This window comes from Somniosus microcephalus, chromosome 14, assembly GCF_052327205.1.
Source record: "Somniosus microcephalus isolate GS21.2 chromosome 14, FLI_Smic_1.0, whole genome shotgun sequence".
Lineage (NCBI taxonomy): Eukaryota > Metazoa > Chordata > Chondrichthyes > Squaliformes > Somniosidae > Somniosus > Somniosus microcephalus.
The window spans coordinates 105,906,823-105,922,145 of NC_141000.1; the positions used below are offsets into that span (position 1 = coordinate 105,906,823).

Sequence of the window (15,323 nt, forward strand, 5' to 3'; positions counted from 1 at the left end):
TCGGTGGTAGTCTGGAAGTAGATATATGTCCCACATCCTTCACTACAGCAGGGGCGGGAGGGGCAGCAGGAAAACTGGGAGGGGAAAGAGGATACAAACCCCTCACCCCCGCAAAAAGAGAATAGGCAGCAGGAGAAAGTTGAAGGGTAGCAGTGAGTGACGTAGCAGTGAAGTGAAATCAGTTGATGATCTTGGCATCCAGTAATGAATGCCTCACCCTCTCTGCGGTGCTAGTAATGTTAAACTACAAATTAATGTGGGTGAATGAAATTTAAATACCTCTGGGCAGCTTCTTTTTCATGTCTTTCAAGTTCTGCTGTCCTCCGCTCTTGCTGCTTCTGCTTTTCAAGCTCAGCTTCCTTCTGTTGCTGCAATTGCTGTTTGCTATGAATCTCTCTCAATTCCTACAATTAAATAAAGATGTGCAGCGTAAAATTTCAGTTTTTAAAATCAGAAACACTAACCTTGAAGCACTTTTAGTTGGAGAGAATATCTCAAACACCTGCCTACCCAAGCTGATGTTGAATTGAAAAACAAAATTGGACCAAGACGTTCTTTCCCAATCCTCCCAATTGCACTACTGTGTTAACAGCCCACACACTAGGTGATATACACAGTACCATAACCCGATATGAAAGGAGATATTGCAAAATAAGTGTTAGTACAGCATACATGGGTAAACTCCAAGCTGTAGGGGAAAGAAAATACTTGTATTTGGCAGTCAGCCTTCAGAATCCTAAAACTAATGTTAGAGTAGATTAAAAATATAGCAACTTGCACAGCACAAACATATTAGAAGTTAGAAATGGAATATACCCTTGATACAGATAAAACAAATCGGAATATTTTCAACTATACAATTATCAGCGAAAGGATTCAAGTTTCCTATGGCCTGATATTAATTGTAGTAACAGCCATGTACACCATTGTGAAAGGATTGAAACCATGCAGTGGAAGCTTGATTTTTTTTAGCGTAAGTGCCTTCGAAGGCAAAGAAGGGATAACATCTTTAAAACAAAAAAGTTATTGCTTAAAAATAATCAGATAAACAAGTGTATTCAATCAAGTGTTTAAAGCACAAAAGCCATTTTTTAATGTTGCACCAGGTTAGAAAATATTGCACCCATACAACACGCAAGGGTTACAAGTAGCATAAGCAAAGTGTGAGAGTATTTGAAACTGTGAAAACTGTCACTCCATTCCCTGCCATGGCCAATATGCAGGCAACACATGTGCACACTTCAAACAAGGCAGCTGATGGAAGGATTAAGTGCAATAGTTACTGAGCAGAATCAATACAGTAGGAACTTCTCTCAAACTTACAAACACTGTGGGGGGCTAGGATGTAAGGAAGGAAGAAAATATCTAGTGAATAAACAGGAAACAATACAGCAAGATAAACCTATTATTTCCTCGAGAGAACTATATTTAATATTTTGCACACCCAAAAGAGGGTACTGCTCGATAGCCTGAACCCAGTTCGTACATGCACACTAAAATTTCTCTCCTCCGTAAAGACCTTAAGTTTCAAGTCTCCAGAGAGCTGCTTAGCAGACTGAAGACAAGCCTCACAAGTAGCAATGCAAATTTATCAACCTCTCTGTCCTCAACGGGGCTTACTGTGAGATAATTGAGCATAGAAATTGGGGCGGTTGTCACAATTTACTGGTCAGTATTGAAGTTTCCAGGCCCAACATAACCAGTTATAAATCTCTCACTAGAAAAGAATGCTGAATTGCATAGTTTCCTGTGGAGACACTGGTACACTGGAGAGACAGCTCTCTGGCATCTCGAAGCCCAAAACAACCAGTCAACAACATTTGGGGGGTGGAATTAAATGTACTACTTCTAAATGGAAAAGACTCCCCATCCCCTTTATATTATGAATGAACTACTGTGTGATGGGACTCCTGATCACTCGAGAGCAATGTGTCAGATGCAAGCTTTGAATGACAGAACTGCATCAGAATAATAGTAACTTTAACAAAATGAAAATGCATCCATCTGAAATAATTGCAAATTCTGATAATTAGACACTGCTCTAAGATAATAATTTATTCTAAGGAATTGAATTATTTTTTTTTATTTTTTTTGCAGGGTAGCAAAGATATGCTAGTTACTAAAGCAATTTATGGAAAGATTGAAGGGGAATTTAGCTCATTTGTCTGAACTCGTGTCCAATACAAACTCTTTCTCCAAAGTAAATAGTTGAATTATCAATGTAAGGTAGAATTGTAATGAGGTTCCAAAATACCTTATATAGATTACAAAAACATGTTGAGTTTTTTTGATTGTGCGTAATTATGTTATTTGCATTTGGGTATCTCACACTGTCCCTCCTGAAGCTGTCAATAACTTAAAGAACATTGTTGGAAAGAAGCAGGTTCTAGTGACTCAGGATAAACTACTGCAGTGTGAGCATGGTTAATCAAACAAGTTTGGAATTGGATGTCAAGGTGTCAGTGGTCTAAGTAAAAAGAAAGTCCATAACTAGGAACAAAGGCACATCGAAGAGCATCTGGTTAGGCAAGGTCAGTATAGTAGCTTAAAATGACCTCTAGTTCAAAAGCAACTACCCACAGCCAATACATTTCTTTAATGTTTAGTTTATTAGAGGCCTATGTCTCTGAGCAATGATGTACAGTACTAAATACTATTTAATCATGTACATTTAGAAACAAATTAAAAGGCCATTACCAAAATTCTGTCCACACTTCAAATCTAACGTTTAATAACCAAGCATCACTTGAACTGTGCATTTCTAAATAGAAGATTCAGGTTTATATACAGGCCAGAATGAAAACATGTACATAGAGTATAAGAGAATAAACTGATACGATACCATCTAGTTCATTTTTATAAACTCAACACTGTGGGAATGTTAAAACACCAGTGTTGGCTACTCATCCAGGCTATGAATGACTTAATCCAACAGGGGCCACTAAAATAGAATAAACCTTTCATTTCCAGTTTTGTCCCCATTATCTCCTAAAGTCATTGACTTATGCATGAGCCTAGACAATGATTATTCATTTAGGAGGCTACACAACCATGCAGGGCAAAGTCAAGCCTGATCTAGTCCCCATCCACACAGATCCATCCCAGCAGAGGTCACTGGACAGTAATCAAGACTAGCAACCATGGATGATTTTCCCACTCCATTAAGACCAATTTTAGTGCCCCAAATGAGACCAGGGATTGAAGCTGGGACCTTAATATCCTTACAGCTTACTGCCTTCAGGGGAGCCGCCAGAAGCAATATACAAATGGAAAGTGCGTGAAACACAACTGTGAAATCTCAAGAGCAGAGATATTTTATATCTTTATTGAAGTGACTAGGAAATTTGGGCAATATTGTGCTCAGATTTTAACCTTGAGCTTCAATGGTAAAGGCAAACAACTGAAGACTAGGCAGTCAAAATACAGGAGATCGCTTCCCTGGAGTATATACCTGAAAGTCTAGTGTAAACAAGATGGGGTAGGTGAAGAATAAAAGGAGCAGGGAGTTGCTGGAAGTTGCAGTCACTGTGGTTGAAGTATTTTACGCTCTGCATTAAAGACCTAATTATTCTTTTGTAGTACTTTCAAACTAAGTAAATATTTACATTTGTGAACTTTCTAGTTTCTAAATTCAACTTCTGCACAATATTTGCCATTCTTCAAAAATATATCAGCTGTGAGGAAAAAGACTCAAATCTGCATTGCAGATTTTGCACAGGAGTCCTCCCCACCCACCCTTCAGCTCACTTGGCGCTCGGTGTGAAATTAAGCCATAAACACCAGAAAGTCCTAGGCTCGATCTCTATTCTGCACTATGTTAGCTGATCTCGTGAAAGGCTGTGATAAGGGTGATACAATTTGCCTCAAGGTCACTGGGCTAGGAAAAGGGAAAACAAATAAATCAGTATACCCATATCTGTTAAGAATGGGACAATCCTTGCTTCAATAGCCTTCCTACACTTATTTGTGCCATGGGTTTAAGCCCTCTCCAAAGACTCGAGTACATAATCTACGCTGACACTTCAGTGCAGTACTGAGGGAGTGCTGCACCGTCAGAGATGCCTTTTTTTGGGTAAGATGTTAAACCAAGGCCCCCGTCTGTCTTTTTGGGAGGGCGTAAAGAATCCCATGGCACTATTCAAAGATGATCAATATTTATCTTATTAATATCAAAAACAGATTATCTGGTTACTTAACTCATTGTTGTTTGAGACCTTACTATGTGCATATTTGCTGCTGCAGTTCTCTAGATTACAACAGTGACTACACTGCAAAAGAACTTCATTGGCTCTGAAACACTTTGGCATGTTCAGAGGTCATGAATGGCACTATATAAATGCAAGTTCTTATTTTTCTTTCTTATTGTCTCGGCTCACAAAGATTTAACATGGGGAGCAAGAAATCAGATGGCAGGCAGTGCTTGCGGAACTAGACCCCAGTATGACTCAATGCATTCAGAAATGGAGGGGAGAGAATTAGTGGGGTAGGTGTAAAAAGTATTATGTTTGAATGACAACGTTCAATTGTCCAAATAAAGATGCTGTATTAAGATACAGCCTTAAATCGGGGATGTTGATGCTTTGTACAGCTAGGTTGTTGCTCAACCCAAAGTTTTTTTTAGTACATTTCTAATGGGACTTTCTTGCATGAGACTACCAAACCAAGTTTGGTATCTTATGGGGATTTCTGTGCAATCTAAATTGGGTTTCAAACAAATAAATAAATGAGTTACTTCTTAGATGTAAAAGCCATCAGATGATTAAAATGAGTTTCTGGATATTTTAAACACTGCATTTTATGATGGGAAATATGCACCAACACACTACTTTGGAAACACACAAGTATGTTCACAATAGGTCAATGACTAAAATTCTTAAAGATGTTACATTTTGCCCATGGACTGTAACTTAAGCTATTAGAAGTTTTGGCACTATTTTAAAGAGATTTTTCTGGTAGGAAATTGCAGACTCGTGTGTACCTAGAAGATGCCACATTTAGAATATATTTTACACTTCCATTTAGAAATACATTTCAACAGCTGTGTAGAAGCGCATTTAGGGAAGAAACCTTTAAAAAGAAGTCTAAGTGGTTCACGCAGCACAGGAGGAAGCCCAGGCACTGAAGCAATACATCGTCCACAGCCACAGACTGGAAGAAAGAAATGCTCAGATTTAACAAAAAAGCATCTGAAGCAACTAAGATAGGCTCCAACACGACAAAATGGTACCAAGACAGTCAGACTTTTAATTAAGTGTAAACAGCACTGTCCCCAGCATTAAATTCTACAATAGCTGGTTATCCGAAAAGTGGTACATTCTCAAAATACATTTTTCTCAAATTCCACATGTGACAAACATGTTTCAATTCATTGTGCGTCAACGTGTTAATATAGATATCACAGGCCATTTTGTAGTTATGGACACATCTTAAATTAAACAAGATTGAGTGCTTTAATGCAATTGGTTGACTGAAAGCAAAGACAAGACAAGCTGCACAAGTCAAAAGTCATGAACAAAGTTAATTTTGAACTCATGCCCACAGCAGTGTGCTGTTTTATTGAATAAAATTTAAATCATTCAAGAAACAACCCGAGACAAAATTGTGTTGCGATCTAATTTTAGCGGTCTTTTTTCTATACAAAATGAATTGATGGTTAGTCTTGCACGTCAAACAAGGTTGCAAGGTGACGCCAGGAGTGACAAATTTATTCAAAAAATGCACTGGCAAAGAGTTACCACTTAAATGCGAACCTGTCTTTTCAGATGCTGATGGACTGATATGCAATTCCAATTTTTACTACAATACTGTTGTACTGTTTCATCTGCCCTGCAGCCCCCAACACTGAACTGTAAACCAATGGGTGGCATAGGTGAAGAGTTCAGCATATAAAGGATTCATAATCCTTTTCCACCATCATATATGCCCTCATCCAAGTGTTCAAGGTTAGGTTAAGAACAAATCTCAACACCAACATTCGACCCATCACCAATTTACTGAAATATGGTACTCTAAGAATATACATCCATATATTCCACTACATCCAAGAACTCCAAAAATCAATAATTGCTCCTTGCTCCCCCAATAGCTCAGCAAGTTTACAGGAGTAACTGAGCTAAATCAGATCAGGCAGGTTTGTGCGGAGGTAACACATCATGGCTATAGCAGGAATAGAGATGTCAAAAACCACCTCAGCACTCCACATCAGTTGGTGTACCAGGGAGCACTTTTCTAGACCACATCCTTTAGATGCACGGTCATGCTAATATGCATGTAATGTTGCCATAATCTATTGCCAATATCGTAACAATATTGGCAATAGATAGAAAACCATGCACATTTTCTGGCAGTAATCACAACCATAGTAGTTCACGCGATGGCAAAGAAAAGAAACGATTAACATCAGCTTGCAATACTTCTCCAGCTGCAAGTTAACACGATCCAATTGACCCAAGAAGTGATCAATTTTAACTTGGATTTCATTATCTAGCAAGTGGATCACATTTAAACTCACTACTGCACCAATATATTCTTCCTCCATCAGTAAGAGATAGAATTCACACACAGGATCTATAGCAAATAAAAATCAAATCAACAAGGAAAAGAACTACAAAATGAGAATATTTGCTGCAACAGTCAAGGTGAACATGCTTAAAAGAAATGAAATTGTCAGGAGAGAGAGAGGAAAAGTGAGTAATTGGAGACACATTTGCTGTAAAATCACTCATTCAAGCAGAGAAATTCAAACTGGAAAGAGTTCCACTCTCATTCAGTAGTTCATAAATTCCAGTCCCGGGCATGTTACTCAAACTCACCACCTTCAACCAAGTGTGCTTTACCAAGTCTTTGTTAAGCTGTGTAAAGGATGACCACGTGGAAGAGATGTTAATTTTTAGGCATGATCTGGTTTATCCCAAAGCACAAATGTTGAATCTGACCACAGAGCATGGAATTCATGAAGACACTTGAAACCCAGACTGTTCCCGCTCAAGGAGGAGGTGCGAGTGAGCAGCGTCCAACATAGAATAGGGCAGGAATTTTTTTTTTTTAGTATTACCTTCAATTGATTATTGAAGACATCTATCTCCTGGAGTTTAGCCCTCGTTTCTTTCTCAACTTCATCCAGTTGGTCACGAAGCTGTTGTCTAGTCAACTCTTTGTTTTCCAAAGATTTTTTGACAGCAAGAATAGTGTCTCCTAATAATTAAAAAAAAACAAATACTATTCTGCAAATAGAGGTTGCTGACAGGTTCTGCTTCATTTGAAAATCGTTTAAGTGGTCTGAAGACTGAAGTGCAAGATAGCAACTCTTCCAAAAAATAACTCACCCGGCAAGGTTTCCATATATATATTCATTTTTAAAGGAAATTACATTATCACAAAAAAGTATGAATGCAATTACAAAACTTGACAGAAGCTGGAGAGAGGAGGTTAAAAATCTGAAAAATCAAAGTTTGCATACAAGCATATTTTTACTGATGTCACATTTCTTGGTTGCAATAGTTTCCAGGGTTGAGCATCACCAGTCACTCCCATTAGCAAATCTCCTGTCCCCAGGATTCCCAGTGCATCCTTTCCTGCCCAATATCTAGGCAAATAATAGTGAGGCATGGATGTAGACATTTTAACACCAGCTACTGAAAAATACCATGCACGGTCACAAAAATTCTCCTATCTCTCCAAAATGATTGGATATACACGCTTACAAAATCAAGACCTGGGCTGTGGACCAACAAGGTCAATTTACAAAAGATAGATTTAACAGATATACATTTCTCTACACTTTTCTATATACACTGCAAAGATGCCACATACTTCCTAAACAGAAACAAACAAGTCCACTTACTGCAACTTTCCCCAGTTTAACTCTTCTGGCTAGCTGGCACTTTTTCGCTGTTAGCTGAGAGATTCACTCACTGACTGCTCATTAAAGATTGGCTGAGGAAATCCAAGAGGAAGCCTCTGACCACAGGCTATCTGCCACACAGCAGGTTCCAGCTAATCCTAATCCACATCCAAATACCTTTCAAAAGGGAAATGGATAAATACTGGAGAAAAATTGCAAGGATATGGGGAAAGAGGATTGCTCTACGAAAAAGCTGGCGCAGACTTGATGGGCCGAATGGCCTCCTCGTGTGTACTATAACAGTAGAGTGTGAAAGTCACTACTCCAAATTAGAGTCTTCCCATTGACCTGTCAGGTGGCTTATGAAAACCCCCAGGGAGACTGGGACAAAACAACAAATGACTGCATCTATTAGATACATTACAACAGATGGCTGTTCATCAATAATGAATGAAGGCAATCTCTGACAATGCGCCAAGATGCTCCTCATTGAATGCAATAACTCAGGCCAATTGATACCTGCCAGTTAGTTACTATTGTCCTCAGTCTTTTCAATTTACAGTTAAGAACGACGCTGTGATCAGCTCATCTGGGACAAAACTGATGCATTTTCCTTTGAGCAATACCCTATGTGATCCTATTTTAACCACTTTCATACTGATTCTAGTTACACATTTTCTTTAAAAAAACTCCTTTGATGTGAACAGTACTGGCAAGGCAGCATTTGTTGCCCATCGCCTATGAGAGTCAACCACACAGTGGAACTGAAGTTACATACAAGCCAGACTGGGTATGGGTGCCAAGTTCCTTTCCCTGATGCACTCTCTTTTTTGACAACAATCCAGCAGATTTCATGGTCATTTTCTCTGGTGCCAAGCAACAAATGACTAGATTTATTGAATTCTATTCCACAACTTGCAATGGTGGGATTTGAACTCTCCGGGTCTGGGTTTCCTGTACCATAACCACCGTCACAGCCAGGTCAACATACAAACACAAGAATGTCATGCAAGCATGTGGAGTATTCATATGCAAATTTCAATGTTCAGAATTTTTACACTACAAATTCAAAGATGCTTTTATATACTGCCCAGATATTCCTTATCAATCTGGCATCACAAAAATTCCCATTAATATATTTTTCAATTTAACCACTTCTTTCATGTTGACAAAAGAGAAGTAAATTACAGCTAATGGAATACTTGTTAAATGTCTCACGAAGTCAAATGTTAACACCCACAAACTTTTACAATCCAAGCATTGTCCCCTGCTTCATACTAACAAAATTATATTTTTTGACTAAAATTTCCTCTTGGTTTGCAGAGTACCACAACAGAATTTGTACAAAAGTAGAATGCAATTCATTTCAGATGGTTTTTCAAAATGTTGAGCATTCAAAGAATAAAACAGTTCAGAAAAACTAAAATGCTGAATAGAGTCAGAGTCATACAGCACAGAGAGGCCCTTCGGCCCATCATGTCTGCGCCGGCCATCAAGCCCCATCTATTCTAATCCCATTTTCCAGCACTTGGTCCGTAGCCTTGTATGCTATGGCATTTCAAGTGCGCATCTAAATGCTTATTGAATGTTGAGAGTTCCTGCCTCTACCACCCTTTCAGGCAGTGAGTTCCAGACTCCAACCACCCTCTGGGTGAAAAAGATTTTCCTCAAATCCCCTCTAAACCTCCTGACACTTACCTTGAAACTATGCCCCCTGGTTATTGACCCCTCTACTAAAGGGGAAAAGTTCCTTTTTATCCACCCTATCTATGCCCCTCATAATTTTGTACACCTCAATCAGGTCCCCCCTCAGCCTTCTCTGCCCTAAGGAAAGCAACCCCAGCCTGTCCAGTCTCTCTTCATAGCTGAAGCGCTCCAGCCCAGGTAACATCCTGGTGAATCTCCTCTGCACCCTCTCCAATGCAATCGCATCCTTCCTCTAGTGTGGCGACCAGAACTGCACACAGTATTCCAGCTGTGGCCTAACTAGCATTTTGTACAGCTCCATCATAACCTCCCTGCTCTTATATTCTTTGCCTTGGCTAATGAAGGCAAGTATCCCATATGCCTTCTTAACCACCTTATCTACCTGTCCTGCTGCCTTCAGGGATCTATGTACATGCACACCAAGGTCCCTCTGATCCTCTGTCCTTCCTAGGGTCCTATCATTCATTGTGTATTCCCTTGCCTAGTTAGTCCTCCCAAAATGCATCACCTCACACTGTAGCTTTACTGGAAAAAAAAGTCATAGAATTACTAAAATGATATCAAGCTCCATATGTGCCAAAAATCAGACAACCCAGGAGAGTACGATAGCAAAATACTGCAGATGCTGGAAATCCGAAATAACAGAAAATGCTGGAAACACTCAGCAGGCCAGGCAACATCCGTGGAGAGAAAGAGTCAACGTTTCAGGTCGAAGTCCTGACGAAGGGTTGCGACCTGAAACGTTGACTCTCTCCCTCTCTCCACGGATGTTGCCTGGCCTGCTGAGTTTTTCCAGCATTTTCTGTTGTTAACCCAGGAGTGCAATTGGCTTAAGTTGATTGCAGGTTTCAGGCAGATGTCATGTGTAAGTGGTGGTGGTGGTGGTGGGAGGGGGAGGGGCTGGGCAATGATTAGATGGCACCAATAGCAAAAGAACAAAGCATACACCAAATGGCAAAGTCAGTGGTTAAATGGTGAAATTAGTCTAGTTCAACAGAGATAGTCTGGTCTCCTAGTTTGAAGAATATTGCAAATGAAGTATTTTCTGTGCTATTGTACCTTGTTCAAATTCTGATGTACCATTGAATATTACAAACCAAACCCATTCTTGTGTATACAAATATACCTTTTGAAAGCAATAAAGTATACTAATTCAAAAATGATTCTTACTATGTAGACTGTTCTGTTGGACCTGTTTCAATTTATCGTTGAGAGACTGTTTCTCAGGAATTAGTCGACTGAGCATCTGTTGAAATTCCTACAGGTTGGAAGAAGAAAAACAGTTAGTATGCTTAAATGTATCTTATTTTTGTCCTACCAAATTATGGTTGGGCATCAACACAAAATTGAGTTGGAGGACCCTGTATACTAGAAATGGTAAACTGATAACTCAAAACTTGCACGTCAACTTAAAACCAACCTGCAACTGTTGCTGTAGATGTGTGATTTCTGAAATTCGTAGCTCCCGTGTCTGATTTGTATGCTCAATCTCATGCCTTTGAGTCGAGAGACGAAATCGGAGGTCTTGAAGCTTGCCTTCCAACTGATTCTTTTTATCATTCTAACAGAAGAAAAAACATCTGTCAGTACAGCACAGTCTCCACTCCAAATTAACTCAGAGCTTTGTTCACATATGAACTCACAAGGGCTTCAAGTTCAAACTCTAAAGTCTTTTTTCTTGCTTTCAAGGCAACAATATCTTCTTGTTCTTTGTTCCGCTGGTTCAAGAGTTCCTGTCGACGATTCCGCTCCCACTCTAGCTGCCGCTGCCTTTCAAGTTCACGTTTTGCTGCCTATAGTCAAAACAACAATAGGAACATTGCAGATTATGAAATATGACAAATAATAAATCTTAAACCCTGGAATATTCTCACTAAACCAAGCACAATTGGTATCAGTTGGAGATACAAAGCTTACATATTTATTCTCCCATGTTTTGTAGTGTCACAAACATCACTGATCAAGCTACAATTCATGACTCCTGATTTATGATTTGAAATTAGTAGTAATATTGAATGCTTCAGAATAAGGTTTAAAAAAAATGTCCCTCTGCTTGGACATAAAATATGCAACTTCCAATGTAACCAGAACGGAAAATGACCTATTTACAATCAGTCCCAAATGTTTTTATTCTTATCTGTGCCAGTGGCAACTCCATGTCCCAACTAGCTACTGAGATAACATTTTCAAAAATCACACCTTCAATCTATCCCCAAAAAAACTGATGGAATTCTCATCATGATTTAAAATTTCCCACAAAGTTAGCCCTAAAGGCAGCACTGACTGATGTATCTCATCATGGTCACTACAGGAAACTTTCGATTTACCGGCACCTAAATAACCAGAAATCTCGGTTAACCGGCAAAATTCAGGAGTCGGTTCAGGTAAGTTTTACTTCATATTGTACTTGCCTTCCTCGATTTGTTGCTGTGCAAGGGTGTGGGCTGCAGCTGTTGCTAAGCTAGAGACGCTTGGAACTTGTGGCCATTGTTCTGCACTTGTTGCTAAGCAACAGGGTTTGTTGCTTTATACGGAGCTGTCAGCTCTCCGTATCTTTTACTATAGCTTTCGGTTATCCGGAATTTTTGATGAACCGGCACCACGTCGGTGCCAGATTTAAAAAAAGTTTCCTGTATCTAATGCAACCAAAATACTGTACTGATTTGCCCCAAAATACACTAATGAAAATGCATATAAAGACAAAGATTTATTTAACAATGACTTACCATGTGCCATTTCTCCAAGTACAAGTTTATGAAGTTAAATGTTTTTAAAATCAAAAAGCTATTAAAAAAAAAATCTTGACTTACAATTCATCACTCAATAAAGCCAGTATTTTAAAGCTGGAGTGCCACTGAAAATAACAATTGAATGATTAACTTGGTTTCATTTCTAATTTGGAGCGGTTTTTCAAATATTGAATGAGGAGGATATTAATGAAGCTAAAAGAAACTAAATCAAGTAGCACAAATGATCTGAAGTCGTTGAAATATGAAAATGGTAAGAAAACTGCATTAATAACTGATGTCATTGTAAAGATTCTCAGGCAATTCCTCCCAGCATTAGTTCTCTATTGAAGACCTAGAAGGTTTATTTCACTTTTGTTTTATTTTTAAATAGGCATTATAGGCTACATCAGCTTTAAATGAGATGTTATAATCCTACACAAGGTACAAAACCATCCAGAAAAGAGATCTAGAAGAGAGACTTAACATCGAGTTCAACAATTTCAGACTATAAATTGGCCCCTGTAGTTCTCGTTTCTTCGTTTCCTCACATGGTAGCTGTTAATGTTGATGCCATCATCCACACATCATTTAGAGCCATCTTTTGTTTCTTAACTTCTCCCATTACCCTTTGCCTTACACTATCATTCCTTTTGTCATTCAATCTCTCCTGCCTTCCATCTCATCACAGACCTTCCCTTTATTCTTTCCTCCCCGCTCCTGCTTAAAAATCTCTCCTCCCACAGAATCACAGAAACCCCACAGTGCAGATAGAGGCCATTTCGGCCCATCGAGCCTGCACCGACACATATCCCACCCGATCCCCGTAACCCCTACACCAACACATATCCCATCCTATCCCCGTAACCCCACATATTTAATCCCCCTAACACTAAGGGTCAATTTATCATAGCCAATCAACCTATCCCGCACATCTTTGGACTGTGGGAGGAAACCGGAGAAAACCCACGCAAACACGGGGAGAATGTGCAAACTCCACACAGACAGTCACCCGAGGCCGGATTCGAACCCGGGTCTCTGGCGCTGTGAGGTAACAGTGCTAACCACTATGCCACCGTGCTGCCGATCCTTTTCCAGTTCTGACGAAGGGTTCGACCCGAAACGTTGACTCGGTTTCTCCTCTCCTCGATGCTGCTGACCTGCTGAGTGTTTCCTACACTTCGTTATTTTAGAAAAGAGATCGTGCAGTTAGACCAAAACTTCCTGGTTCAAACAGGTTTTTAGAAGCGGCAGATCAAATCAGAAGGAAACAGGACAACACCTCATTCTTGTAATTTAGTTATGCTTACCTTTTTCCAAGTACTAAGTTAGTGTTAGATTGTTCAGAATTTACTATTCAAAGTGATCAGGAAAAGTATATGCTTCTTCATTTCTAGCAAGGTTGCCTAGAAGTTGAACATTTTATGGTAGTTGTTCTGCTCAACTTGCCACCCATAAGCCACCCTGCTGCATGTTGCCTGCCTAAAGGGCTAATGACTATCCTCCTGAGGTGGACGTTGAAGAGGAGAAGGTAAGCAATGTCTCTTCGTGAGCAGTGTTTCTTTAGGGTCAAGGCTACTCCAAGATGACATGGCTGGTGATCTAAAATTGGAACCAGGTCAGTCGTTCGCAATCATGTACCAGAGCCAGGCAGGACCACACTGCACTGGTGATGATTGACCAGTTAGTCTGGCTCATTAATGGGACCTGGAAGGGTAGACATAACAGCTGGCATTCTACCACTTGGCTCTGGTTAATTGTACAAATCAATTCCTAATGGCTTGGGTGGTTCTGACGATATAAGCAAGAAGCCGGTCAGTGCTCAGTGCTGGTTGGCTGCATGGTTTCAGCTGGTTAAGTACCAGCAGTACTCCTGGTAGAGTCCCCAAACTTTGGCTCCTGCTCACCTGCACCCAAGGTCTCTGGACATGCGCAAGTTGAATGCATCTCTGTAATGGAACTGTAGGCACTGAATATTTGGCAAACAAAATCAACTGGTGTGACTGCTCAGAAGCTAAATTTGGATACTCCAACATGGCAATGGAGTTCTGTACAACTGACTAAAATAAAATGAAGTACTGCCACAGGAAGTAATGGAAGGCAAATTTTCTGCACCATTTTGCACCAATACCTCACTAAACACAGGGACTATACTTAAAACCACATTATCCAAATTGCAAAGCTCTTTTAACATGCTCTGTGATCGACCACTACTGACTCATCAGCTCAAATTGTACTTCACTCTGTGGAATGAAACAATTACTATAACATGCAATTTGTTGCAATATGCAAAATATTTCCTTTTAACAGCAATTTTTAGGCAGATGAAATTTTAAATCAACAGCATTTCAGAAAACAAAGCATTTGCAAAGAAAAAGCACAATTCTCCAGCACAAATACTTAACCAGTGTGCAGTAGACATGTAAACAAGATACTAACACAGCCAGATGTGCAACAAGCCATAAATACATATTTAAAGGCAGAATTGTGAAGTTTCTTGTGCTGCAGTTATATCCTTTACAAAATGTGCAACTATTAAATAAAAAGACAAAACTGCTACTGTTCAAACTGGTATACCTCTCGCCTTTCTATTTCCTTTCTTCTTTCCTCCTCCCTCTGTCGCTCAAACTCTCGTTGTTTCTCCAGCTGCTTTTCTAGTTCCATCTGTCTTTTCCTTTCTTGTTCTTGTCGCTCCCGCTTTTTCCGTTCCTGTTCTGCTCGCTCCAATTGGGCAAGCCGTTCCTGCTCCTTTCGCTGTTGCTCCAAAAGAACTTGCCGTCGCTTTTCAAGTTCAAGGTTTCCCCGCTCAAAATTCTCACGCTTCTTATCCTCAAATGTCACTGTAGTAAAACAGGTGGGAGTTGAGGAACAGTTTAAGAACACACAGAAAAACACGCAACTGCACTCAAAATAACTGCCAATACCAGTGCACCAGTTAAAACCACAATGGCCCCATAGCTTCCAGGTTGTCTTACTTGGCCCATAAATGTTTAATGGTACTCACATCCTATTTATTAAAAGTCACTCCAAACCATTCTATTAATTAC

General features: G+C 39.6%; 1 protein-coding gene across 1 annotated transcript in view; it reads right to left on the reverse strand.

Annotated features, from left to right (window-relative positions):
* The window catches only part of itsn1 (intersectin 1 (SH3 domain protein)), a 217,055-nt gene that overhangs the window by 106,747 nt on the left and 94,985 nt on the right, over positions 1-15,323 (reverse strand). The window contains exons 12-20 of the mRNA XM_086006078.1: positions 14,854-15,116; positions 11,194-11,343; positions 10,971-11,111; positions 10,721-10,808; positions 7,055-7,194; positions 5,037-5,148; positions 1,896-1,978; positions 1,324-1,338; positions 280-404 (exon numbers count right to left, since the gene is read on the reverse strand). Coding sequence (XP_085862204.1) covers positions 280-404; positions 1,324-1,338; positions 1,896-1,978; positions 5,037-5,148; positions 7,055-7,194; positions 10,721-10,808; positions 10,971-11,111; positions 11,194-11,343; positions 14,854-15,116 — 1,117 coding nt within the window. The remainder of the gene's footprint in view (positions 1-279; positions 405-1,323; positions 1,339-1,895; positions 1,979-5,036; positions 5,149-7,054; positions 7,195-10,720; positions 10,809-10,970; positions 11,112-11,193; positions 11,344-14,853; positions 15,117-15,323) is intronic.